This window comes from Fusarium graminearum, chromosome 4 (assembly GCF_000240135.3).
Source record: "Fusarium graminearum PH-1 chromosome 4, whole genome shotgun sequence".
NCBI classification, from domain to species: domain Eukaryota; kingdom Fungi; phylum Ascomycota; class Sordariomycetes; order Hypocreales; family Nectriaceae; genus Fusarium; species Fusarium graminearum.
In genome coordinates this window covers 6271941-6297973 of record NC_026477.1, presented here as the reverse complement: position 1 = coordinate 6297973, position 26033 = coordinate 6271941, and the positions used below count along the sequence as shown (strand labels likewise).

The window sequence follows — 26033 nt, the reverse complement described above, 5'->3', positions numbered from 1 at the left end:
TGGAACGCGTGGGTAGTAGCGAGACTTTCTCTGTCAAGATTGGCCGTTTGTTGACTGCATTTGGAGTTGCAACTGGCATGGTGGGAATAATTACTGCGGGTTAATTGGAACACTCGTCTTGTTAGTCTCACTGCTGAGCCTTTGCCGAGCATAAACAGAAGGATCAAGTGCCATGCTCGTGACGGCTTCAGGTACTTCATGGGCCTATAGCATTGCCAACGTCGTTTAAAAATCCCTCCTGCTGTTGAAGCCAACACTCATAACAAATGTCTTATTCCTGCGTCTGGTTTGTCCCCACAACCCAGGCGTGGACGGAGATGTACCAGCCGCTGGCACAATGCAGCTAAATGATGCATGCCATCATGACGATACTGTATGGAACAGCACTTGACCGATACCCCCCCTCCCATCTCATCTTGAGAGTTAGCCAGCCGTCAGTCTTGATAGTCGGGACTCGTGATCATGTCAGATTCGGTGAGGGACCACGTGCCTGTGCGTTGAACATCTCCTACCCGTTCCATCGTGGTTACGGTTGTGCCTGGCCTGGCTGGGGTTGATGTTGGTGGATGCTGGACTGGCAAAGATGGGCCCTGGTTACAACCTGACCTACCAATATGGACCTGGGTAGCTTTCGCTAACGTGGACAAGCATGTCGGGTAATGGAACTGACGTTGGCAGCCCACACGGTGGGATTTCTTCCCCTGTGGATCAATAATCGTTGCCTGTGTTCTAGAGAGTCGAGACGCTGTCCTTGTTCTCGGTCTTGCCCTCTGGGGTCGGAGACGACGGGTGATCGACTCAAGCTGCAGAATCTCGCCTTGCCTGATACCTGATGGGTGTAAAAGGCTCTTTTTTTACTTTTCAGGGGACGACCCGGGCTGAGAGTTGATTTTAACCAAGAGTGTTGACAGAAGATAGACTTTTAAGAGAGGCTCGCTCAGTCGAGCTCAGTCGAACTAGACAAGACACCAGGGGCCCCCCATAAGAACGAAATTGGATGGAGTATCAGGTTACAGAGGAGGAGCTGTTAGTTGGTTGCAAAGGGCATGTTTAAAATTGGCCAAGATGTCTCCCAAGAGAGTGGTACAGTTGTATTCCTACGATGGTTAGTTCGAGTGTAACAGAAAAAGGAAAAGACTCGGCTCAGGGAAGCACGTGGTGGGTTGTTTCAATGCCTAAACCTGACCTTAATGCCTACAGTACAGGGACTGCGATACTGTACCTCAGACTATTCTCTCAACTTGACCAATGATGGCCGCTGAATGTCACCTAGAGGATATCTAGAAAGGCCTAACTAAACGTGAACAGGCAGTTCTTTACCCAGATCATCCGCGCGGCTCGGCCCAAAAAAGACGATCCGCACACAGGGCAGCTTCAATAGAGACCAGCGCCAGCGCCAGTCAGTGCCAGCCAGTGCCTAAGCCCAAATTTTGCATCTCTAACCTTACTCTATCCACTAAAACTCTCCATCCCATGGGTTTGAGTGATTCGTTCCGCATCACATCCATTCATCACACATCCATCCATCCTTCTGGGTTTAGAAGCTTCTATTTGCTTTTGTTACACGTCCCGCTCTATACCTAAAACCTACCCAGAACCTGCTAGGGACTGTACGTACATACTACCTACTACTGTATGTACGGTGTTGGCTCTGATATCACACCATCTCCATCATCATCCTCCATAGTGCTCATCCTGGCTTGACTCGACTCGACTCGGCTTGAACTGATCCAACGCCCACAAATCAAGTCATCGCCCGCAAATTCAATCAAATCGCCGCCTCCCCCACCTCATTACGGCACCACTTCCAGCCACCAGTTTCGTTTCGTTCCGTCCCGCTGAGTTCGCTCATCAATCAGTCAAGCTTTGTCTGCTCTGCTTCACCTTGTTCCTTCGCCTCTTACCCTTGGCTTGGCTTGCTTGGCCTAGGATATCCTACCGTTGCAGCTTCGCTTCTCTTGTCTCGTCACCCCCCAGTCTAGGTATCCTGTACCTTGGTCTCGGGTCGTCCTGATCCTATTCCTATTCCACAACCCTGAGAACTGAGAATCATCCTCGCCCGGCTGCTCCTCTCTCCTACGTTGTACTCTGTCTGCCTGCCTGCCTGTCTGTCTGACTACAGTCTACATTGGCTACTCCGTACAGTACAGCACCTATTACCTACCTGTCTACACTTGGCCAGACTCGTCTGCTTCCCTCGCTCGCTCGCAAAACGGAACAGAACAAGAGAGGGCCCACCCCCCACCACAGGCCCCAAGACCCAAGACAAGACAAGGCCAGAGGCCAACCCGGCCGCCGCAGCCAGAGCCAGAGCCACTTGCTCCAAGATCTCGGAGCTACTAAAGCTGCCTGCACGTCCTGAACCTGCCGGTACGGAGCCTGGAGCCATTTGCCCACGAGCTAGGGTCGCTTGAACCCTGTACGCGACAATGTCGATAAAGTAAGCCTCTTTCGCGAACCTTTCTCTGAATCTCTTTCTCTGAGCCTTTCCTCTTCCCGTCCTATCTTGTCTACGCTATTTTCAACCTTTCCGTCTTGGTCCCTGATACACTTGCCCGCCCAGTCTTGTAGACTACCTACAGGCAGACCGTCAGCCCTGCGGTTCCCCCTGCTCCGTGCCCTACCAATACCCCCCGTCCCCGTCCCTCTCTCCGTGCCCTTCTTCCGTCTTGCTCTCCGTCTACCTCCTCCGTCTTCTCCGCCCTACCCCCTCGGCACACGGCGGCCACGGCGCAGCCCGTTCCGTTCAACAGCCCCGCCATCTACGGCCCATGGAGTCATGGACCCCGCCCTATAATGGACAATCCTCATGACTATCTTATAACGAGCCGTCCTCCTTCGCGGCCCGTCGATCCTGACAATGCCGATAGCTGGGTTATGCTCAACCAGGGCGGCTTCGTCAAGCTAGGCAATGAACGCATCTTGATGAAGCTCGAATCGAGAATCTCATGCGACCTGTCTGTGCCCCAGGAGCTGAGAGCACGATGTGCCTCGTTTCAACGCAAAAGTGATAGAGGCACCCTCTTCCTAACCAACAAGAGAGTAAGTTGAGATCCTCACCATGGTACCCTATTTTACTGACACCTCAGATCGTATACCTACCTTTAAAACCTACACAAGAACCAAAATTTGAGTCTTTCAGCGCCCCAATCCTTAAGTTTCAAGATTCTACTACATCATCTTCCATGTGGTGGGGATGGGTCTGGAAGTCAGACTGCATCCCCGTATCTGGGGGCGGCATACCACCGGATATTCCTCGACTTGAGGTCAAATTCACATTTTCAGATGGAGGCATGATGGATTTCAATGAAGCTTATATCCGGCTGCGGGAGCGTCTTTACCAGTACCAAGAGATGCGCCGCGAGATGGGCCCTGGTGCTGACGTCCCCGATGAACCTCTGCCCGCCTATGAAGCTCCCTCCGCACAACAAGCATCTGCATCAACCACAGCAGATGCCCGCCCCAATCGATCTGAGAGTGCTGCTAGCGCCAGGGCACCGGATGAACCACCACCGAATTACGATGAAGCACAGGCGCAGCAGTTGAATATTCGATTGGAGGATCATGTCCGGGGCGAGATTGATCGGGGAGCATACGAAAATGATGATTAACGGCCGCACTGAACCACGCCAAAGCTGTGGTCGTATTACAGATACCAAGATTTAAGCACAGCATTCATAAACTCATTGTATTGTGTCTTGTTGTTTCTCGGGTTATGTATTGCGAAGGATCTGCTAGAATTATGTCACTGCCTGGGATTCTTCCTCTTATCTGCCTGAAGCTGTCCAAAATTTGGAAACATAGCGATTTTGGATAGCCATTCAACATGATTAAAATAAATATCTTCACTGTTCATCCTATGCTCAATGTCAGAAGTTTTGCGGCTGAAGTCCGGTCGGCAGACAGGAAGATGGCGGGTCACGCTTACAGTCACGTGATATTAAATGACAAAGCCGGTTCTGTTTAGCCAATCAAAATGTCTCAATTCCGCATCAGTTTTCATTTCGTGACCTTGGCCGAGAGCTTCCGACCTCTTACGATTAGGAACGACGAATCGACGAACGACACCTCAATCGAAACCACCACTCGTCATTGTGAATTCTTCCGCCTGTCACAATGGGTATCTGGGACACTTTCACCGATATTGTCGAGGCTGTGACGCCATGGAGCGTCGTTGAGGCCGAGGCTCCTGCTGAGGAGCCCCAGGTACGGGATTTTCCTGAGCAAGGCATTTTCTATCGCTAGTCATGACGTTGAACCACCGCACCACGACGTCTTGGAGAGCGCATACAATGCCTTGCCGGTCCGATTGATCTAGTACTGATGAATGGCAGGAGGAGAACGAGTCCAAGACCGAGTCCAAGGACGAGCCCGAGGAGGAAGAGGCGGCCGAGGAGGATGAGGAAGAAGAGGAGGAGGATGAGGATGACGAGGAGGAACTTGTCGACCAGAAGGAGACCCTCGAGGAAGGTTCGTCAATCACCCATGCGATTGTCCGGTTCCAGCAGCCACGAGCGATTTTAGCGACTGGTTTACACCTACACGCGATAATAACCCGCAATACGTATATACTAACGCATTCACAGAGTGCAAGAACGCTCCCCAATGTGCCCCCGCCAAGCACCACTTTGACGAGTGTGTTGAGCGTGTTCAGCAGCAGGAGAGCGAGGGTGGTGCCAAGGAGGACTGTGTCGAAGAGTGTAGGTCAACCCGAAGCCAACTGCGTCATGGATCCCGCGGGACCTGAACCTCACTTGTACCATCAATTACTAACGTGCGTCTCCAGTCTTCCACCTTGCCCACTGTGCGACCGCTTGCGCCGCTCCCAAGCTCTGGTCCCAGCTCAAGTAAATTCATATCATGGGGTTACCGGTTCCAACGACGATGGAATGGCTACATACACGTCGAAAAGATACCTAGAGCCGGAACGAGGCAATGCTATCCAGTATGGACGGATGTTTCCTCGTACGAATGCTCATCTGTTGGGTGTCAAGTCGTCCAGAGGTTTTTCTGATGTCGGCTCTCTCTGTACCATACGCTCTTACGCCTGAATAGATTTCTTGCACTTTATATCTAGAACATTGTTTGACTTTACGCCACTAGATCTGGCGAGGGTGAATTCGACTTGTTACAACACATGAGTGGACTTGTAATGGAGAATTGCGTTTCTCTTTTCATCGTTGTGTCTGTCCTTGGCATTGGGGCGCTTGGCGTATCGTTGGATACCAAAAGAGTGTATTGTAGGTATTCTGGGCAAGCAAACGATGCATTGAAGCCTCGCCATCAATCACATTTGTGAACTTACGAGTATTTGCTAATGAGTCCAGTAAGGATTGAGGGTGGAACATGGTAGTTATACAGTTGCATGAGGGTTTCCCGTATGAGTCTCATCGGCCCTTGAAAGTTCCTTTACCCCACAATCAGCCAATTGTTGCATGACACTCAAACTCCCGGGATATATAATTGTTTTCAACGCTGTCGCATAAAACTTATATAAAACAACAGTCAAATCAATGTTCAAACTAACTGGACATGTGAGACCTCGGTGGTCAATACGAAACTGAACGTATTTGGTTGAAGGTCGGGATCACGGCACAGTTCTGGTTGGATGCTTAAGTTCGTCGTTTTTGACAAAGTGGAAATGCAGGAGCGAGGCATGGGTCTCAGCAGAGCCGGGTGAAAGTATATTGCTGCCTTTGCAGGGTTGGGGTTGGGTTGGTACAGCTTAGTTTCGGCTTCTCTTTTTTCAAGCTGTTGGTTAATCTCAACTGCCTTCCTTACAATTTCCATCAGATCATGGGTTGGAATCCATACGAATTTTACGTATACCCGACCGAATCACAGCGTTGTCTTTCTTGGGATGGTAGCAAATGAAAGTAGAGCAGGATGTCAAGCAAATGTCAATCTTTGATAAGGTTAGATCTACCTGTTGGAGACTAATACCAATCGCATTGTTTGATAACCGTGCCGTAGAGGACTCGGTTAAACATGACAAGGAGACTGCATGTACCGTTACATGGAAACTTAACCGATGCTGGATTCTATAGTTGGTCTCGTTTCCCCCTCAATTTTAGAGTTCACTGTCGGTTGATGGATGCACTGACAGTTGAACGATTCTGGGGTTTTTCGTAACTGATGGGCTGGAATGCTTGACAGAGAGTCATGACAAGTCGACATTGAAGCTCAAGATCTGTCATTAAGTAAGGACCCTTCAAGCACGATTAACGACAAATACTTCTTTTCTCGTATCATGAATAAAAGACTCCTAGTGTCGGTCGGCCAAGGGCTATATCAAGTTAGTAATTAATCTACGCTCGGTTGGTAGAAGCTTGAATATGTTGCAACTAGGGAGTTCCAATCCTGGTCTGAAGGAGCCTATCAATGGTCGGAGCTTTAAGCCGTTACCGCTAGCGTCGCTTGTCGAACTCGAAACAGATTGATGGAAAGTGCAGGTGATAGCAAAGGTACCACACTGCTTCCTCTTGTGGAAGGGCGACTTTTTCAGGGTTTTATGTGTAATGAATGGCAGTTGAGATCCGAGCAGTGTGTCTTTCCAATATAGATTAGAATAAGTAAACCCCCTCTTTTTTACGAATAATATCTTTATTTCTTTAGAAGCTACCCGTCGACTCCATATTCAATGCTTCCTTCTACAGCGAATCTACCAGGATCGCTCAGCTGAAACCGCCCGCAACCGATCGACCGACCCATCACGTCAATCAGTAAAGACCCAGGTCCAGGTGAAAGTTCCTGCCTAGACGAGGAACCCTGGCAATCATTGAATAACTGTCGGGTTGAAGAATCAGCCGAAAGATCCGCTCAGAAAAGACGACATTCTTGTGAGGCGACTTTGAATATTGTAAGGTGATGCGGTACTGTTGAAGACTAGTCTTCTAACCTCTGCCGAGACTCCTTTTTCTTCCAGCAAATTACCATTTATCTTTGCCATACATCTATTTGCCATCTCTGAATCACTCCCTCTCTTATATATGCTGCCATAGTCGGACATTGTATGAGCAGGCCCTCACTTGCTGGGCTTCTATTTGAAACTGCCGCCTGCACCAGCACAGCACTGGCATTGATACTGGCATTGACTGGCACTCGCTGGCACTCGCTGACACTGGTTGACACTGCCATCGAAACCGCACGCTGCAACCTGGTCCCTGTCGCCCTTCCACCACTGATCTAACATCGCCAATCGATTACTTGCAACGCCCGCTCTCCTCTCTGCGCAATTCTTAAACTCCACCTCCTTGAACTTGTACAACACAACGTACGCCAAAGAAATCAAACACAAATTATTCTTGGCCCATCGACATCATGAGTACCGACAACGCTGGCGTTCGCTTCTGGCGCAAACAGAAGCTTGGTTCGCGTGACTTCACTCTTCGTGAAGCCAGAGAAACAGGCGACTGCGATGGCGAGGGAGACGGTAGCATTCGCCAAGGTACCTCAACCGAGTACCGTACTTATAAACGACGCTGGTTTGGTCTCGCTCAGCTTACACTGATGAACATCATTGTGTCTTGGGATGTAAGATTAAAGTTCCGACCACTAACCGAATCACATTGCATACATGCTGACTTTAAGTCGATAGTGGATGACATTTGCACCAGTAGCATCACACGCTGCCGAGTACTACAATGTCCGCGAATCGACAATCAACTGGATCAGCACTGCCTTCTTTCTCGCATTCGTAGCCGTTTTCCCCATCAGCATTGCTATTCTTCACCGAGGCCCCAAGCTGGCATTTATGACATCTGCTGTCCTCATTCTCATCGGCAACTGGATTCGATATGCCGGTTCTACCAAAGCTAGCGGTGGAAACATCGCTTGTGCCATGGTTGGAGAGATTGTCATTGGCTTTGCCCAGCCGTTTATCCTTGCGGCTCCAACTCGATACTCGGATATGTGGTTCACTAACCGTGGCCGCGTTGCCGCAACAGCCCTCACGAGTCTGGCAAACCCGTTTGGCGCAGCAATCGGGCAGCTCATTACACCATTCATGGTGAATAAATCTAGCGATGTTTCAAGCATGGTCCTCTACATCTCCATCATCGTACGTTCTCCTTTTGTTTGTAACTTGACCCAACTAACAGCCACAGTCAACTGTCTTCGCCCTTCCGGCTTTCCTGGTCCCTGCCAGCCCTCCTACGCCGGTTGGTCCTGCTTCTGAGACCCCTAAGCTCAGTCTCCGCGACTCCATCGGTGTTCTGGGTCGCTCTCTAGAAATCTGGTTGATTCTCATTCCGTTCGGCGTATATGTTGGCTTCTTCAACTCAATCTCTTCTCTCCTCAATCAGATGCTCACACCCTACGGCATTAGTGATGACGAGGCTGGCATTGGTGGTGCAGTTTTGATTGTTGTTGGTCTTGTTGCATCCGCAATCTCTTCTCCGATCATCGATCGCACAAAGAGCTTCCTTCTGACACTCAAGATTCTCGTACCTCTGGTTGGTATCAGCTACTTGATGTTTGTTTGGATGCCGGAAACCAGGGACGTGGCCGGCCCTTACGTGGTACTCGCCATCTTGGGCGCATCATCCTTTTCGCTTGTCCCTGTTGCACTCGAGTTCCTCATCGAACTGAGCCATCCACTCAGCCCCGAGGTTACTTCAACTGTGGCATGGGCTATGGGTCAGCTCTTTGGCGCTATTTTCATCATTATCAGTGATGCGCTTGCAGCAGGCAAAGATGCCAGTCCCCCAAAGCACATGAAGAACGCATTGGTGTTCCAAGCGGTACTGGCTCTTGCCGTAGTACCTCTTCCCTTGTGCCTGGGACTTTTTGGCCGGGAGCACAAGACGGCACTACGTCGCATCCGTTCTGATGAAGAGAATCGATCCAACACTACCGTGGCCACCAACCCATGAGAGGTTTGTTTGGAAGGAGAGACGTCTTGAATGTTGATTTCAAGCATGGCGTTCAAAGGATGAACACAGGGAGCTACTAGTAATATTCATGTCGTTTGCAAAGCAATCGTTTCTGCTTGTCATATCGCAATATACCCGCTCCCTTTCTATTTCAACGCCGAATGTCCTTTGCCCGTGATTATATCTTTTGCTGCCGTAACCGCCCTATGCCTTTTTGACGCCAAGAATATTCTCCCACTCATGTCGCATGTCTTCCATATTTTTCCATGATTCAGCACCAAGTTCCTCAAACTTAACGATATCTTCCTTGGTAACGTCAACAGCTCCCCTTTTACGCCCAACTGTCTTTTTGAAAACACCAACGGCGGTATCAGCGTTGAGTGCCGCTGCATCTTCCACCTTGCCCTCCCAGCCCCATCCTTCAACTTCTGTCTTTTTGACCTCAACTTGCATGTGACGGTTTGAGCTGCTGCCCCACTTGATGCGCTCAGCGTCTAGTTCATCAAGCGCAGATTGTTCCTGTAGGGCAATCCAAACTGGCGACTTGGCACCAGTATAGCTGTCTGTGTTGTGCCAAGGTGAACCAATCCAACGACTTATCAAGAGCGCAAGCTCGTACGCCCACATGAAAAACCAAGGAACGGGAAACAGAGTGCTGGCAACGATACCCGGGTGAGTGAGGTACATGCGCGGCCGGATGGGCTTGGCACGGGCTTCAGCAGGATCGTCAGGGGTGAAGAAACGATTTGACGACGGTAGAGAAGCGGGAAGGGTCGCGGTAAGAGAAAGAATATCCGTTACTCGCTTGGCGGATTCGTACGGGCCGTCACATTTGAAGCCTTGAAAGTCAGACATGTCCAGGACACGCTCAATAGCTTCAAGACTACTAGACCAGATCAAACGACCTGGTGTCTCGGTTTCGGATTGGCGGCAGAGCAGAGGAAGAAGTTCGTGAGCTAATACGTAATGGCCAAAGACACATGCCGTAAAAACTTCGCCCAGTGGCGGCTCCTTGGGCTAAACAGTGTTAATCAATTGAGCTCCCCATATCCAGAATTGAACTCACATAGTCGTAATTAGCCTTATCGTTCAAGCGGGCCGTAGGAAGCGCCATCTTGTAACTCGGCCAGGTGACAGATTGCACCAATCCCTCGGTCAAGATAACCCATATGGCCTTGGGATAGTTGACCCCTGACCAACCACCATACGCAGCGTTGAAAACCACAGTATCCAACCGTGGAATGCGTACATTCTTGAGATACTCGCCCTCCAATCCCTCAGGATTGCTCACTGGCCCATGCACCAGCGCATCCGCAAAGGCGTACACCCCGCGCAAGTCGCAAAGGTCAACTTGCAAGCTCAACACATGTACTCTCGCAACAGTGTCTTGCCAGCGATAAGAGCTTCCAACTCTTGACTGTAGCGCTTGAGAAGTCTGCGCCGCCTTTCGTGCATAGTCGCGAAGAGCCTTGATCGTCTGCAAGGACTTGGATTTGGATCGTGTGGTGGGGATGAGGATAAGATGCGAGCGCAAGGATCGTGTAGCGAGGAATTCGTCGATAAGTCGTTCTCCGATGCTGAGGCCGATGCCACTTCGGCAATTGTTAGTTAAAGACACGTTTTTGGTGAGATGTGGTAGAGCAAACCTGTTGGCGCCTGTAATTAAGACGAAGAGCTGTTCCTGGGCTGGGACTGAGTCCCAGGGGGCTGTAGCGGGGATCAATTGGGAAGTAATGTAAGTAATTTTTTTTAGAATTATTGGATAATAGGGTTGATAGAAAAAAAGTTGTGTTTTATGATATGTGAGAAGGGTTGATATATAGGTGAGCGGTGTGTAGATGTTAATATGTAATAAGGGGTGTTTTATGAGTAGATTGGGAGCATCATGGCGTTCACGTGATAGTTTAATTGATATACGGATACCTACAAAAGTAATTTCCAAGCGAGTTACGAACACGAATAAGAGAGACACATCAGCATACAACAAGCTCGATAGAGTAAAGACAATGCATCATTATTTTATTCATATTAATATTTTAGTTACTTGAAACTGTGCTTTTACTTCGAATATTCATTCTCCCCAACAATGCTCCGTGTGTGTCATGTCATGCTCATGATACAGATTATCACAATGTCATGTCAGCCCGTTAATCATTATTCTCGGGTCTTGTTGCTGCCTTCTCGGACAGCTTCAAGGATAAGGTCCTTGGCCAGCTCAACTCCTTCCTTGGTTCCGACGATCTCAATGGCTTCATCCTTGGCCTGGTCGCGAGGGACCTGGATCTTGCAGTTGCTCTCCTTGCGGATAGCGTTAACCTTGGAGCCGTTGGGGCCGATAACATGTCGGTAAGTGCGAGGATCGGGGAGGACAAGATAACCGGTAGCGTCGCTCTTCTTGGCCTGTTCAAGAGCCTTGGCGATAGCATCCTTGGCCTTCTCGACGTTCTCAGATGAACCGCGAAGGACCCAAGGGAAATCACCATCATCGCCAGCATCAATCTGAACAACCTTCCATGAGTGAGCCTCAGAGCTGGCATCGTCGTCGTCAGTGATCAGAGGCAGAGCTCCGACGTTGGAACGAGTAGAAGAGTCAGGCTTAGCGGGAAGAGGCTGGCCAGCATGGTCAACAGTAACAGAAAAGTTGTTACGAAGCTGACGGAAGAACTGGCCACCGTTGGAGATGGAGTGGTGGAGGTTGCGAGGAACCTGGATGGTCTCTCCCTGCTGCTGCTGAACAAGCCCCTGGATGTGCTCCTTGGCCTTGGCCACATGCTCGGGTCGACCAGTCAGCTTGACGCCGGTCTTGCCATCACCCTGTCGGGGAACATCAATGGAGACGGTGAACTTGGACTCAAGCTGGCGCTTGGTGTCACCACCACGACCAATGAGGGAGCGGTGGTTCTCAATGGGAACGTCTACAACCTCAGTGACCTGGTTCTCACGCTCGCCAACAATCTCCTGGATGCGCTGGACAATCTTGTCCACAACGTCAGTGCGGCCCTCAATCTTGATTGTGTTACCATCAGCCTCCTGCTTGGGGAACTGGATGGTGCGGGCGAGCTCTCGTCGGTCGTCAGAGCCACCAGCCTTGACAACAATATCCCGGAGGTTGGAGCCTGTCAGAATTAGTAAATGTTTGGCGTAACATCAAGGAGTAATACTTACCACCAGCACCGATGAGAGACTTGTGGTACTTCTTGTCGACGTCGAGAGTGCGAACCACAGTGTCGTCGAACACGGCCCGCTTCTCCTCGAGAACCTTCTTGGCTTTGGCGACCTGTGAAGCGGTACCCTTGATCTGGATCTCGACAATTTCGGTATCGCGATCCTGGGGCACATCAATTCTGGCACCGGTAGCCTGGCGGAGCTCGTCAAGAGCAGCACCACCCTGACCAATCAGAGATCCAACCTGCTTTTGCTTAACAGAAACAGTAGCGGTGGCTGAGTGCTCCTCGAGGTACTTGTGGAGGGAGTAGATCTCGTCGCGAGCCTCATCAGCGCCCTTCTTGGGACCTCGGATCATAACCTCATCAGCAGGCTGCTGTCGTCGGGGCTTGGCACCCTCTTCGGCATCAGCGTTGGACTGCTCCTCGTCCGCAGGCTTTGCAGATCGAGGGAAGAAGATGTGGACCTTGTAGCGAGTCTGCAGACGGTTGATTTGGCTTCCTTGAGCGCCAATCAACTCCCTGTGGTACTTGGGGTCGATCTTAAGCGTGTGTGTTGTCTCATCTGCCAGTGTACGGGCGAGACTCTGGATGTGGGAGCGAGCAGTCTCGGCCTTGGCCTTGGGTCCCTTGAGCTCGACCTTGCCATCCTGAACCTGAATCTCAACATCGAAGCGGTCTCGAAGTTCACGGATGTTGCTGCCACCCTTACCAATCAGGTGGTTAGCGAATTTCTGAGGGAAGTCAAAAGACAAGGTGAATCCACGCTCCTTCTCATCCTCCTTCTCTTGCTCAACGAAGGCGTTAGCCTTGGCGGCAAGAGACTCCACAGCAGATTGAGGGCCGCGAAGAGTGATGGTTGTTCCGACCTTGGTAACACGGACGGGGATTTGGTCGGCCTTTCGGCTTTCCTGCTCCTTCTTGATGAATCGGCGAAGTCTCTCGTGGAATTTGGCAGGGACATCGAGAGTGGCAGTGGTGATAGCTTCCTGCTTGTTGATAAGATCAAGAATGTGCTTCTGAGCTTCTTCCAGTCCCTTCTTGAAAGATCGGATATCAGCATCTGAGGGCTTGGTGCGAGGCAACTGGTAAGGACCATCGGCAGGGTCAGGGCCCTCGAAAACAAGGAGAACGGGAACGTTGCCCTCCGAGGCCTCAGGCACGACAATCTGGACACCATAGTCGCTCTTGACCTGTCGAGTAATGTTGTTACGGAGATGCTGGTGGAAGAAAGGATCAATGGGAACGGAGACCATGCGAGAAGGAGGCTGGGCGTTGATAATACCAGTAATCTCAGACTGCGCACGAATAGCGTTCTTACCCTCACGAGAGTAAAGCTCCCAGGGGAGAGCACCACCTTCGGAGAACGGAGTGTTGATGTGAGTGTTGTAGATCTTCTCGAGGCGCTCAATCTCCTTGCGCTGGCGTAGGTATCGAGTAACGTTACCAGCGTGGATAGCAGCACCACCAGGGGCGCTGCGGTGGAATCGAGCAATGTCCAAGTTGGACATCTGCATGCCCATTGCCAGATCCATAGCCCTCTCCAGACCGGCGTTAACCTGGTCAGCAGGTCCAATTACGGTGACAGTGTCGTCATCCTCGTCGGAGGGCAGCAAGATGGCACAACCAGTATCAGCGAAGAACTGGTCAACCGGAACACCTCGGTCACCGATGATGAACTGGTGACGGCCACGCTGGATAGCGAGTTGTTCGGCGGCGAGCTGCTTGTGGAGCTCGGCAACCTGACGCTCGATCTCGGCGCGGACCTTCTGGACAGCAGCACGATCACCAGCAAGCTGGACGTGGCTCTCGTCGTTGCCAGCAGGAGCGAAAACGGGAGACTGGTCAGGAACAGCAGTGACAGGGTTCTGGCCTGAGAAGTAAGCCTGAATAGGAGGGACTCGGATCTGGACACCGTTGTCATCTTCAAGAGCCTGGGCCAGAGCATTCTCGCGGCCAGCAATGAAGGGGTAGAAAGCGGTGGGGATGCCCCGAACCTTGGTCTGGACATTGGCAGATCGTTCGCCAGCGATCTTGAGAATCTCATCTCGAGCAGAAGCAGCAGAAAGGGCATTGCCCTCAATGGTGACATCAATGGTAGCATCGTCATCCTCCTCATCGATGGGGTTGTTCTCGTCGACCTTGGGAAGCTGAATCTTGGCACCGGTCTTCTCCTGGAGGGCCTTGATCATGGAACCTCCCTTGCCGATGATGTGGGCACGAGTCGACTGGGGAATGGGAACTTTGATGGCAGTTCGGGTACCGATCTGAGCAACAAGGTCCTTAAGCGCCTGTTGAGCAACATCCTGAGGACCAGTGGCATCAAACTTGTAGCGGCCGTTGGTAGAAGTAGCCATTGTGACGTTGGCACGAGACCTACGGTTAATATCTTTGATGATGTCGGGAATGGGCCTCTTCAGCTGGCCACGAGCCATGATGTACTGAGGATCCAGAGTGACAGTCTCGACATTGCGACCAGGGATTACCATAGGCTTGTTGGGAGTAACAGCTCCAGAGGCAGGAGTAGACGAACGAGAGCCGCCGTTGGGGGTGGCGCCGTTAGCTGTCTTAGCTCCCCAGATGGGCGCCACGTTGGCGGACTTGCCCTTGGGAGCACCAAGCTCGGGGAACAACTCATGCGATTGAGTATCGAGAGTCTTGGAAGCAGGCTTGGGGGCTGCCTTGGGAGCAGGAGCGGGAGCTTCGGCAGAGCTAGAGGCCTCGGCAGGAGAACGGATAGGGAGGTCCTCATCAGGTACATCCTCGACGATGACATGGTGGGGAGCCTCAGCATGCTTCTGCATGAGCTTCTGAGCAGCAGAGAGCTCACCGGTAGGAGCTTCGGAAGACATTGCGAGAAGTTGTATTCAGGTCGGTGAAGCTAAAGTCGGCAGGAATAGTAGATGAGCTATTGGTGAAGGTCAGAAAGTGGCCATTAGAGGACGAACAGAACCCCAATTGAAGGAGTTGTGCATATATGATGCTTACCAAGTTGGGTTGGCTACGGGAGCAATGAAGCTTGCGGCCAGACTAAGTCGTAGAAGATAGAATATTCGATAGAGGAGGAATGATCAGATGTATAGCGAGTCTTGCCTCTAGAACATTGTGCAAGAGACAGCAGACGATGAAAACCGGTAACCAGGAGGGAGAACCAGAGCTGTGCTAGAGACCGTAAATCGAAAAGACGACGGACTCGGAGAGAATATGGATTGAAGAGGAGGAAGAAAGATTTGTCGTTGGACAATGTTGAGGGTGAGGTGGAAGTTTCTCCAGACGGTGTCTCTCCCCACGAAATAGCTCCTGCTCAGTAGGCCACCTTTCCCTTAACTGCAGGGATCCAGCACCAGGCCTACCTAGACTCACCTAGAATTTACGCGAAGCTTGTCCGAGATAGCGGGCGCTAATCGTCTTTCGGAAGAGAAAGCTAAAGGGGAAGTGGGGTTTAGACAATCACGGGGGAAAACATGTGAGCGTCTGACGATGTCTTCAAATTTATTTGAGAATGAACACCTATTAATTTTCATTTAAAAAAGTAAGACTTGTTTGAGTTTTGTGTATACTTCCTGACTGCGCTACATCTTAGGAAATGGACGCCACTTTCATGTCAACAGGTTGGGTGGACTGATAGATGGAAGTCTCTAGAAGGTGATGGTAAAGACTTACAGGTCGACACTGTTACGGGTCTGAGTTACCATTCAAGATTTCCTAAATTTAGCAATAGCCAATTGTCTTGTCGATCCTGAATTGATCCCGGGGCCTATCCTAAGATGTTTAATCATCTGCTTGGCTGTGCCATGGTAATTCCTATGTTTTGACTTTTGTTACCCTATGCCTACTACTGTAAATGATTTACGAGGCGAAAAGAATCATACGCCTGCGACAAATGTGCACAATTGACATATAAGATCAAAGTACCATTCAACTTGCTTGTTCATTGTTAAGGTATAGAAAACGTAGTCTCTAACCTTGCATGGAAATTAACAGCAAGAGTATAGTCTGGATAGCAGAAACTGACATCTTGTGCTCTAACGGGTAACTCTTCTGGTACCTTGAGTTGTCAATGAGCTCCCAATCGCTCAACAGACTCTCCAAGTAGCATTGGCACAGGTTGAAATTCGTATCTGGTATACCAGCCATGGACGGCCACAATATGTATTACCCGGTTATAAATCAGATTGAGCTGCAGAAGCTGACCTTGCTAGCACAGGTTAATGATGCCCTTTTGCTTGCATATAAGCAAGTAGCTTGGGAATCACAACCTTTATTGAACCTGTAGCTACTCCTGCCAAATCCTTTTTTCTACAAAGTTGTTACATTGCATCCGTATTTATTAAATGCCCACCCACACAGCATGCCACGGAAAGAAAGAGTCCCGGTCAAACTATCGTGCCATATACTACCGAGCTTGATGCAGGCAGTGTGCATATGCCGCGTTCCTCTCGATGCATTGTCAGCTACTGCAGGTACTGAATGGAGACGGTACACTTTGTCCTTTTGAGGTATAGTTATGTAACAGTTCGGGCCGCCTGTGACAACTTTGAGGCATTCCCGTCTTATGGTTGTAAAGTAGATAATGGTTGTTGTTGAGTGGTCTCAACGTTTGTAGGCTTCTCCCTCAATGCAGTGAGAATCTTGGCTGATTAACTTACATGAGAGTTTACAACATGCGCTCACATGATCGAAATTCATCTTTTGGATATTTTAAGGCACTGAGGCTTCGGCTGCTCCCTAGCCTCTGTCAAGGTTTGGGCGGTAAGTTATGTGAGGCACGGTTGTTCGTATCTCTGGATGGTGAGCAACTTCAGCCCCGTGGCTCACTCTTAAGTTTTCCTCCGCCACATTCCCTGATGTACGTGATTCTGTGCAAAAGTCAGAGATGACTAGATAATTTCCCTTCTCTAGACTACTGAAAGATTATCATGTCGAGTGAATAACCCGGTTGTTGGATTGATCCAGAGGCCTCTTTGCCACGGACCTGTCCAAGTTGTGATATCTAGTTGGCGATCACCTCAAATACAGGCAAACAGGCACGAACACGTATGCAAAGGACAACAAAGCCAAGGGAAAGGCTCCACACAAGTTCGTTCCGATTGACGTGCTATGCGCTGTACACACTTTTTTTCCCTTTAGTCAACTGCAGGAGGGCATTCCTACGATCAGTGCTGGTCATTAGTCTGGATGAGTTGTACGACGGGCCATGGACCAAGGGGTATCCTGTCGTGAGAAGCGGACTGGCGGCGAGTTGACCCGGATCTTCGAGAGCATGAACAATTCCACCAGCAATGCAAGGTTGGCCCCTGGTGCTCGGGGCAATTAAACAGCATCGGCCAACGAAAAGATGAGAGGCTAAGAATTTGCATCCCTCGTGGCGTTGTCAGCTTTGCAGACATTTTTGCGAAATCTGCAGTGGTGAGGTGATTGAGGGTCGTTTTTTCTTTTGGCTCTGATTCAAGATCGAGATGAAGGGTCGGCGGTAGTTGAATGGTGAGGTGAGGGTCGGCTCTGAAACGTAAGCCACATCCTGTACCTAACTTTTGGGTACCTGCTATTAGAAGGCCCATGTAATCTGCCAACTGGGTCAAATCAATTCAGCCCAGCCCAGCCCAGCCCAGCCTACAGCTCACGTATGTCTCAGCACTTGTATATGATGCGACCCGTCAGGGCAGCGCAGAACCAATTGAATGGACCAATGCCTGATTAAGATGCTGGGGAAGACAAGCGACAATGTGGTGGAGTTCTAGGTCCATGCATCGTGCCTTTCATTGTTGAGGAAGGTTTCAGTGGCTTGCACCTGGAAGGATGGAAACGCCATCAGAAGAAAGCCGCCAGCCATAGTCCTGAAATATTGGTGGCTCCAACAGCCATTGGATGTGGTAGCATTTGAGTTAATGGTAACAGCTCGCTTAGAGATTGAAGCAGTGCATGTGTCCGAGAAAAGGCAAAGGCTATTTTGAAGTCCGATTTCCCGATATTGTCCATCAGATCGGAGGCGTCTTGCTTTTTCTCAGTTTAACGATGAGGTGAGACGCTGTAAGAAAAGACTTCTAAAGAAGCAAGGTCTCGCAGCACCAACAATCAGATACAGACACTAACTGACGGATACCAACCCGGTGCACTAATGGCTGTTATGGATGGGCTATACTCCGTTATAACGCCTGCATACCAAGTTCCTGGGCGCAACATTGAGGTTCGGCTTCTAGTACAAGCCCCGCACCTAATACTTTTTCCGTCTTTCTTTTCTCCAACTGAAATATTGAAACCAATTAGCGACAAACTTATCATTTAATGGAGTGGATATCAACTAGCTCAGTCGTCGATAGGCATACAAGTAGCGCCTGACGGAAATCAGAGCCAGCGCAACGGGTTTGTTTAGCCAGGCTAAGGCTAGCCAGCCAGCCACGGACAGGCACATCGCATCACACATCATCAAGTGCTTGCTTTGATTCCCACGAGCTTGTTCGAAACCGTCGGTAGTCCCCACCAGCCACGAGCATCCCTGACCCACGCGGATGGGCTTGTGCCTGTGCTAGTCTACTATAGGAAGAATGGAGTTGCTTGAGATTGGCTGAGGACCGGCTTGGTTGGCCAAACTTTGATTCCTAGCTTCCACTCGATGCCGTGAATATTCTCGTCTTTGAGAGAGGAAAACTCCACTCGAGAAGTGCATGCCGATAAAATCCACTCACACTTGATCGTGATGAAGTGAGAGATGAGTTTGCAACTGAGGAAAGACTACTTATCTCGTCGAGCTGGTTATGTGACTGGTTACCAAGCTTTTGCCGGAGTGGACTCCAAGAACCACAATGCCCGGCATAGCAAAGTGAGTGTGGTATAGCGTATACGCAGTAGAATATGCAGGGTGTTTGGCTATCCACTAGTATCATAATTTGGGTTTTGGTCAGGGTGAGTTTGTTGAAGATATTGAATTATTACGTGGTCCGTCATACTGATATTGGTTCAATATCCTACCCTGGCCCTTCTTATGCTTGTCGGTTCGTTTTCAATGACATAATGCTCACAAATTGGGCGCGGTTGATTCAAAGATCTGATGTTGATAATAATACTGCTGCTATCAGTCTTTTAATAGCAGGAAGAATCACGCTAAAAGTGAGCGTTAGGTACCTCCAATCAATATCATGGCAGATATGGATCTCTTCAGGTTTCGTATGTAGCCAAGACATGTCATTGATTCACTGAAACTTGTCGGTAGGTGAGTGACTGACATCCATGGTGGTTCAAATAGAAACAGCTGGACTGGATGAATCCCGCTTACTAGTTGTCGTCTACTCATTTATATGTGGTGCCAGTCAGTGTTCACTCTCAAACGCCTCTCCCTTTTGCAGCCATCGTGTGTCAGAATGGCGGCTCTTTAATCAGTGCAAAACAGTTAAGAAAGCAGGCTCATTAAATCAGCAGATATCTGGTCCCCCCACCCGCATCGTCATTCTGAGGTTCCCATCAGTCAGTGAGCGCCTCGCTCAGGGGGAAACAGGCAAAGACAGGATGCAGTGATACCATCCATGGTCCATGGTTGATAGCTTGTCCAACCACCAAGTGCTGGCAAGCGTCTTTCACACTGTCGAGTCGCGCCAACGGCCCGAGGGACAGCAGATCCAATGGATGGCAATGGCGTTGCAGTCATAGTGGGGTTGGGGGGAACGTTGGAAGGGGAAAACCTAGGGACTTCCATGGACGGGAGTTGGAGTTGGAGTTGGGTTGGCCAAGTCACTATCAGGGCAGGGCAGAAAGAACAGCGTCTGCCAAGGAATGATACGGTACCTTTGCATTGAGTGGCCCGCTGCGCAGATCCTAAGTACCACTCGGACTGGATGCACGTTTTCCTAGCGTTAGCAGGTACCTACCTACTACCTTAACCCAATGCGCTGCCCGGGGTCTAGGGTCCAAGCCATTTATTCGGTGCCCTGCCTATCATAAACCCAATTAGGTGGTTTACGACTGAGAGTTCAGGGTACTTGTTGAACGACGAACTTGACTTGAGAGTCATTTAAAGGAAGAAATCCTTATCAAACAACCGTTTTCAAGCTACCGGTGCTGACTGGTATTCTCCTATCGCTCAGACGTTGAATCATCCACATGTTGAACCCTTCATTTTGGAGCATGGGCCTTGCCTACATGTCTAGGTTGTTTCCAAACCACCTCGCTAATCAAGACCCCCAATTCCAGTGTGAAGGTTGTTGGAACAGTTCGTTGATTCAAGAAAACGTTCCTTTTTTAGTAAAACTTTTGGCGACCGTGTCACCCCCGTACCTATGAGCATGCGGCCAAGCTGATGATGCTATGATGGCAAAAGGCTTGCATCAACTAACAAGGTCAGGCAGCTGGCCAGCACTGCAACAATAAGGCATAGATACCTAGATTCCATGACTGCCATAGTTCCAACACAGCACAGTGAGCATCTACCACTGTATTAGTAAATAATTGAGGGTCCCGCCGTTTGTATCACAATATTTGGGGAGGACCTCCCCCCTCTATCCTCCATGCATGATGCTACAGTGTAATATCTCGTCCCGCAACCAAATCCACTCCCGCATTCCGATTCATCTCACGCTCTCTCGCTCTCACCCTTTCTTCGTTTGTTTGTTCCCCTTGAATTGGGAAAAGAGTACAACACAGTGTGAGTGAAGGAGTGAGAAAGTGAGTCTCTACAGCGTTGCTTTGCTTTCTTTGCTTCGCCTTTTTGCCTGCTTTTTATGCTTCTTCTTCTCTCCCTCCCCCAGAACTTGATTTCCCCAACCCACTTTATCCCTATCCCAGCTTACCCTTTTTTTCTTCTTATGAAGTCACCGGGCAGATTTCCTAGAACAGAACCAAAAGCAAAAGCAAAAGCACTGCGAAACAGAAACCAAGCGAGTCGAAAGCAAGTAATTTAAGAATTCACTTGCAGGACCATCGGCGCCAGTCCAAACGCTACCACACGACACGATACAAGACAACAACTACGGATACGCTACACTACCTACACTGCACTGCGCTGCAATACAATACAATACTATAACGCACCACGGTTGGGTTGGGCTTCTGCAATACACACACCACACACCACCCCCGCGTTGTGTCCCCAGGCCCCCCGTCTACTCTTGCATTTGCCCTGCCTCGCCTTGCCATTGTTTGGCCTGCATCGTTGGTTCGTCTCCCCCTTGATTATCCTTCTGAAAGAGCTCGAGGGCTTCTAAACGGAGACCCAAACCGGACCTGCGCGCACCGCACCGCACCGCACTGCATCCTATCCTATCCTCTTACCTCCATTCCTTGCACACACACCCTGCCCTGTGTCTGTTTCGGCTTCTGCTTAGTCCTCCTCCACCTACCTGCTTGACCCATCACATCAATCCATCCAGTCCAGTCCCGTCCCTAAAAAAAATCAGCACCTAACAGGAGTACAGTACAGTAAAGGTACATTGGCCCGAGCCGTCCACAAGGCAAGGCCTGTTTTTTTCTTAGCCCTGAGGGCCCCCCCAACTCGTCACTTGCCCAGGCTGCTCTTGCTGCCGTTGGATCATGGACGGCCCCGGATATACCTCTGCGTCGTCTGCGTCTGCTCATACCGCAACTTCACATCGTCGCAAACTTATTAAGAAACCTCCATCCTACTTCGGTCGCTCCTCATCTGGCTTCGATGGTGGTGCCTTCGACGCCCAGTCCCTCGAGAGCAAACGCAGTTCCCAGAGCCTGAAGAGAGCCCCAAGCGCTCCCCCAGCCCGCTCCAACCCCGCGACCGTGTCCGACTGGCAAGATTCTGATCGATCTCATCCTCAATTATCCGCCAACAACACCCTAAGACCTGTCCCATCGCCCATCTCACATCAGGGCGACTTTACCCCCGCTAATCACTGGGCGCCTATTCCTCGTCACTCCGATCGTCTTTCCGATTCTCATTTACGCCCACTAGATAGCCCTGCTATTCACGACGACTTGATCGGTGCTCCCTTTGACGGCGCCGGCCTTCTAAGCAGTATTGAATCAATAAAGATTCCCAGCCCGAAAGCCCCTACCCGTCATCGCTCCCCGCCTCAGATCGTCAAGGCGCCTCTAGACATCAGCGTTGCGAACCCTGCTTTACGAACCGCAAACAGCTTCTCCGCGATGGACTCGACTATGACTGAGAAAGGCCTCGGCCCAAGAGCGCCAACGGATGGCCCCTCTGTCAATCCTAAAAGATATTCCGACGACGGCAGAGACTCCAAGCCTGCTGTTCTACGTAAAAAGTCTGGATTTTCTGGTTTCATGAACAGCTTGGTAGGATCGCCCAAGAAACCAGTTATCTCTGCGCCTGAAAATCCCGTCCACGTTACCCATGTTGGGTACGATAGCTCAACTGGCCAGTTCACAGTCAGTATTCCCTAGCCATCACTACTGTACATCCTAACAGCGCATAGGGTTTGCCGAAAGAATGGCAGCGGCTTATCAACGAAAGTGGAATTCCTGAAAAGGAACGACGAGAGAACCCGCAGACCATGGTTGATATTTTACAGTTTTACAAAGAAACCACTGAGAGACCTGCAGAGGACCAAGTCCTGGAGAAATTCCATCATGCTGGCCAGTATGCCACCTCTCCGGCAGGCGCAGCATCACCGGGCATGTACCCGTCAAACTATATGGGTATGTCACCAACCACTATTTCACCAACGAACGCCAGGTTTCCAACTGTCAATAATGAAGGAAGTTTTGAGAATCCCCGAGCACCACCTCCTGTGCCCCGAGGCCAGGTTGGTAAAGACTTGATGCCCAGCCGCCCGGCCCCGAAGCCACCCGTCAGTATGGGCAACCGGCATATGCCTCACGGCGCATATGCGACCAAAGACTCCGGCATCGGTATGTCCCAGTCAGGCGACGAGTCCTACGGCGTGTCCAAGGACGCCGGTCCTATGCTCCCCGAAGAGCACCGTTCGAGATCCAACTCCCGCGTGGCTGGACCAACCTATGCTCCTACTGCTCCGCAACCCAACCCACAACTCGCTCAGGCGCAAGCCGCCGCCTACCAGCAACAATTGTTGCAACAGCAGCAAGAACAGGCCATGGCCCAGGCCCAGGCCGCCATGTCTGGAGGGCTTGGCCGTGCTCCTAGTAAGAGAACTCCTAACCACCACCAGAGTCCAAATGTGCAGGCAGCTCCTGGGTATGGCCAGCAAAACGGCACGTACACTGCTTCCCGTCAGCAAGCGCCTGGAGCGGCCGTGCCTGGAGCCAGGCCGCGACACCGAGCTCGTCAAAGCGCAGCTATCGATATTGTCGCCTCCCTGAAGCGTATTTGCAGCGAAGGTGACCCTCGAGATATTTACCGCGGATTCAACAAGATTGGCCAAGGTGCTTCTGGAGGCGTTTTCACTGGCCATGAGCGTGGGACAAACCGTCTGGTGGCTATCAAGCAGATGAATCTCGAGCAGCAACCTAAGAAGGACCTGATTATCAACGAGATTCTTGTGATGAAGGATAGCTCACACCCCAACATTGTCAACTTTATTGACAGCTACTTGTGTGGCGGCGAGCTTTGGGTCGTCATGGAGTTCATGGAGGGAGGCAGCCTTACGGATGTTGTCACCTTCAACATCATGTCCGAGGGTCAGATCGCTTCAGTGTGCCGTGAGACACTTCTGGGTCTGCAGCACCTGCACTCAAAGGGTGTCATTCACCGAGACATTAAGTCTGACAACATTTTGCTGTCTATGGAGGGCAAGATCAAACTGAGTAGGTCCGAACCCGTTCGCTTCTATATGACATATATCGAACAGTAGAATTCCACCACGGATTCTGTGCCACTATCAATGAAGCCCAGAACAAACGAACAACCATGGTCCGGAACACCATACTGGATGGCTCCCGAAGTCGTCACACGAAAAGAGTACGGACGCAAAGTCGATATTTGGTCTTTGGGTATCATGGCGATCGAAATGATAGAAGGCGAGCCGCCATACCTGACCGAATCTCCTCTGCGTGCTCTTTGGCTTATTGCCACCAACGGAACTCCTCACATTAAGAATGAGCAGGACTTGTCACCCGTTTTCAGGACTTCCTCTACTTTGCACTCAAGGTAGACCCCGAGAAGCGAGCCAGTGCTCATGATCTGCTAAGGGTAAGTGCATCTAATGAACCTCACGACTACTCTCCTGACTCTTTTCCAGCACGAATTCATGAAGGGTTGCGTTGACCTTATTCAACTCTCCCCCTTGGTACGAGCTGCTCGAGAACAAAGGGCGCAAGAAAAGGCTCGTAAGGGGCAGTAGGTACACCCCGTACGAACCGTTCCTCCCCCGTACATACCTGCCGCGGTGAAACGGGAGAGCATATTCCACCGATTCCCAGCGTATTTTAAACGACATTGATTGATGTATCGATACGTCGATACTGTTCCGTCGCTTCGTGACGACTTGGAACAAATCAAGCGGACCTTGATGTGTCCTGATCACGATTTTGATTCCCAACTATCTAATGATCATTTTCTTGCACAAATCATTCAACCCATAGCAGGCCTTGCATCTTGAAGTTGAAGTTGAAGTTGTCACCATGCCTCGTAAAGGGCTGAGTGACTGGGATTATGTTATGCATATGGAGTCGACAAGTTCGACACATGGCAAGAAGAGAAAAAAACAGAAAAAAGGTGCCAGCAGGCAGACACCATGATGATGCCTGGCAGCACATAGAAATGACACGCTGGATATACCCCCTGCATACGAACTGTTTCTTGCACATCGAGTTCGCACTCGAGGTTGGGTCTGTTACGTTACTAGACCTGGCCCTCTCCTCACCAGCTTCGAATCATAAAAAATCGTTTGCTTTGCTCTGTTCCCTTGGTGCCCTGTGGATATTTTGGAATGTGAATGTGTGTCTCAGGTGACCATACAAAACAGCTTGTTTATTTAGATATCATTTTTAAAAAGTCTTTTCCTACTGACGTAACAATCATAACAGTCATCAACAGCTGCATCAACCAAAAAAAAAAAAAAAAAAAGCCAGCAAGTAATCCAGCACTTGATGAAAAACAAAACGCGAAATCAACAAAACGGCCAGGTCATCGCGACTATCCTCCACAGTTAACCTGGCCAGCCTTCTTTACATCATCTTGCTCTTTCTGATCATGAAGCTGCCGCGTTCCCATTGCTGGTAGAAAGAGCCAATATGCTTCCCGGCTCTTGAACAGCCATCGCCCTCCATCATGGCAGCGTAGGACTCTAGCCCTGAGGTGAGCCCATTGCCACGCACGGCAACTGTACCAAGGGCCGCAGGTTGGGCTTGGTGCTTAAGTTTGCCGTGGGAGTGCGAATGGAACGCCGTGGACCGTGGTATTGAATATCGAAACGAAGCAGCTGCGGTGTGAGCAGGGAGGAAAGCCTTTGAGCCGAGAAGGCGTTTGCGCAGTGATCGAGTGGCGCGCGTGAAGGACATGGTGGGAAGGCAGATCAGTTGCATGTTGGTTGGTTGAGGTTGGTTGAGGTTGAGATTGAGTGAGATTGGTGTTGATGTTGATATATGTTAATGTAGATGTTGACGTTGGCTGATATTGGTGTCTTGACGATAAAAGAGGGTGATTTGGTTCTTGATTTGGGAATCGGTATTTATAGTAAGGATTGATTGCTGGTAGACGGAAAATAAGGAGCGTTTCTTGTGTTGTGATACTTTGATGAAAATGGACAGGAGAATTGGGTAGAAGAGAGAGAGACAGAAGTTATAGACCACGCATCTTAAGACACTCGTCAGCTTTCGAGTCATTGGTTTACATACCCCCATGTTCACCTCCTGAGACCATCCGTCTCATGAGCCGGTACAGCGAACGATGCGGTCTGGCGGTGGCACTTCGGGTTTCTTGGTTACAAACTTGGCCAAGATAGTATGTTTACATGGCAGGTTTAGGTGTCCTGCATTAGATCCTTGGAAAGTGGCTGGTCTTGGTTCGTTTACGTAGTTTGGATGTGTTGTTCATCCCAACTAGTCGAGTCCAGCTCATCAGTACTGTACTGTACACACGTGTAAGTGAATACAG

General features: G+C 50.2%; 8 protein-coding genes across 8 annotated transcripts; 5 read left to right on the top strand and 3 right to left on the bottom strand.

Moving 5' to 3' along the window:
* Positions 1-2399: 2399 nt before the first annotated feature.
* On the top strand, positions 2400-3847 carry FGSG_09488 (uncharacterized protein). The gene is made up of 3 exons (XM_011329933.1): positions 2400-2440; positions 2871-3042; positions 3090-3847. The coding sequence occupies exons 1-3, from the start codon at positions 2430-2432 to the stop codon at positions 3609-3611; spliced, it is 705 nt and encodes a 234-aa protein (XP_011328235.1). The 5' UTR covers positions 2400-2429; the 3' UTR covers positions 3612-3847.
* Positions 3848-4038: 191 nt separating this feature from the next.
* FGSG_09489 (uncharacterized protein) lies at positions 4039-5299 on the top strand. The gene is made up of 4 exons (XM_011329932.1): positions 4039-4206; positions 4335-4470; positions 4587-4700; positions 4787-5299. The coding sequence occupies exons 1-4, from the start codon at positions 4117-4119 to the stop codon at positions 4849-4851; spliced, it is 405 nt and encodes a 134-aa protein (XP_011328234.1). The 5' UTR covers positions 4039-4116; the 3' UTR covers positions 4852-5299.
* A 2021-nt stretch (positions 5300-7320) lies between these two features.
* FGSG_09490 (uncharacterized protein) lies at positions 7321-8674 on the top strand (the record flags this gene model as incomplete). The annotated part of the gene is made up of 4 exons (XM_011329931.1): positions 7321-7533; positions 7598-8059; positions 8106-8453; positions 8603-8674. 4 exons carry the CDS (start codon positions 7321-7323, stop codon positions 8672-8674), a joined length of 1095 nt encoding a protein of 364 aa, XP_011328233.1.
* A 403-nt stretch (positions 8675-9077) lies between these two features.
* Positions 9078-9987, bottom strand: FGSG_13596 (uncharacterized protein; the record flags this gene model as incomplete). The annotated part of the gene is made up of 2 exons (XM_011329930.1): positions 9078-9890; positions 9940-9987. 2 exons carry the CDS (start codon positions 9985-9987, stop codon positions 9078-9080), a joined length of 861 nt encoding a protein of 286 aa, XP_011328232.1.
* A 903-nt stretch (positions 9988-10890) lies between these two features.
* On the bottom strand, positions 10891-14889 carry FGSG_09491 (uncharacterized protein; the record flags this gene model as incomplete). Its single annotated transcript, XM_011329929.1, has 2 exons — positions 10891-11989; positions 12039-14889. The coding sequence occupies 2 exons, from the start codon at positions 14887-14889 to the stop codon at positions 11028-11030; spliced, it is 3813 nt and encodes a 1270-aa protein (XP_011328231.1). The 3' UTR covers positions 10891-11027.
* Positions 14890-18746: 3857 nt separating this feature from the next.
* Positions 18747-19259, top strand: FGSG_13597 (uncharacterized protein; the record flags this gene model as incomplete). The annotated part of the gene is made up of 3 exons (XM_011329928.1): positions 18747-18857; positions 18896-19144; positions 19248-19259. 3 exons carry the CDS (start codon positions 18747-18749, stop codon positions 19257-19259), a joined length of 372 nt encoding a protein of 123 aa, XP_011328230.1.
* A 2297-nt stretch (positions 19260-21556) lies between these two features.
* On the top strand, positions 21557-24279 carry FGSG_09492 (serine/threonine-protein kinase MST20; the record flags this gene model as incomplete). Its single annotated transcript, XM_011329927.1, has 5 exons — positions 21557-22345; positions 22435-22657; positions 22718-23743; positions 23788-24128; positions 24178-24279. 4 exons carry the CDS (start codon positions 21557-21559, stop codon positions 24030-24032), a joined length of 2283 nt encoding a protein of 760 aa, XP_011328229.1. The 3' UTR covers positions 24033-24128; positions 24178-24279.
* A 725-nt stretch (positions 24280-25004) lies between these two features.
* Positions 25005-25680, bottom strand: FGSG_09493 (uncharacterized protein). Its single transcript, XM_011329926.1, has one exon. The coding sequence runs from the start codon at positions 25436-25438 to the stop codon at positions 25106-25108; it is 333 nt and encodes a 110-aa protein (XP_011328228.1). The 5' UTR covers positions 25439-25680; the 3' UTR covers positions 25005-25105.
* Between the last annotated feature and the right edge of the window lie 353 nt (positions 25681-26033).

Bases quoted from the DNA above. Each gene is read 5' to 3' on its own strand.
- FGSG_09488 (XM_011329933.1), top strand. The intron at 3,043-3,089 runs GTAAGTTGAGAT...CTGACACCTCAG, and splicing joins TCTTCCTAACCAACAAGAGA to ATCGTATACCTACCTTTAAA.
- FGSG_09489 (XM_011329932.1), top strand. From the start codon at position 4,117: ATGGGTATCTGGGACACTTTCACCGATATTGTCGAGGCTGTGACGCCA. The intron at 4,207-4,334 runs GTACGGGATTTT...GATGAATGGCAG, and splicing joins CTCCTGCTGAGGAGCCCCAG to GAGGAGAACGAGTCCAAGAC. The intron at 4,701-4,786 runs GTAGGTCAACCC...GTGCGTCTCCAG, and splicing joins GGAGGACTGTGTCGAAGAGT to TCTTCCACCTTGCCCACTGT.
- FGSG_09493 (XM_011329926.1), bottom strand. From the start codon at position 25,438: ATGTCCTTCACGCGCGCCACTCGATCACTGCGCAAACGCCTTCTCGGC.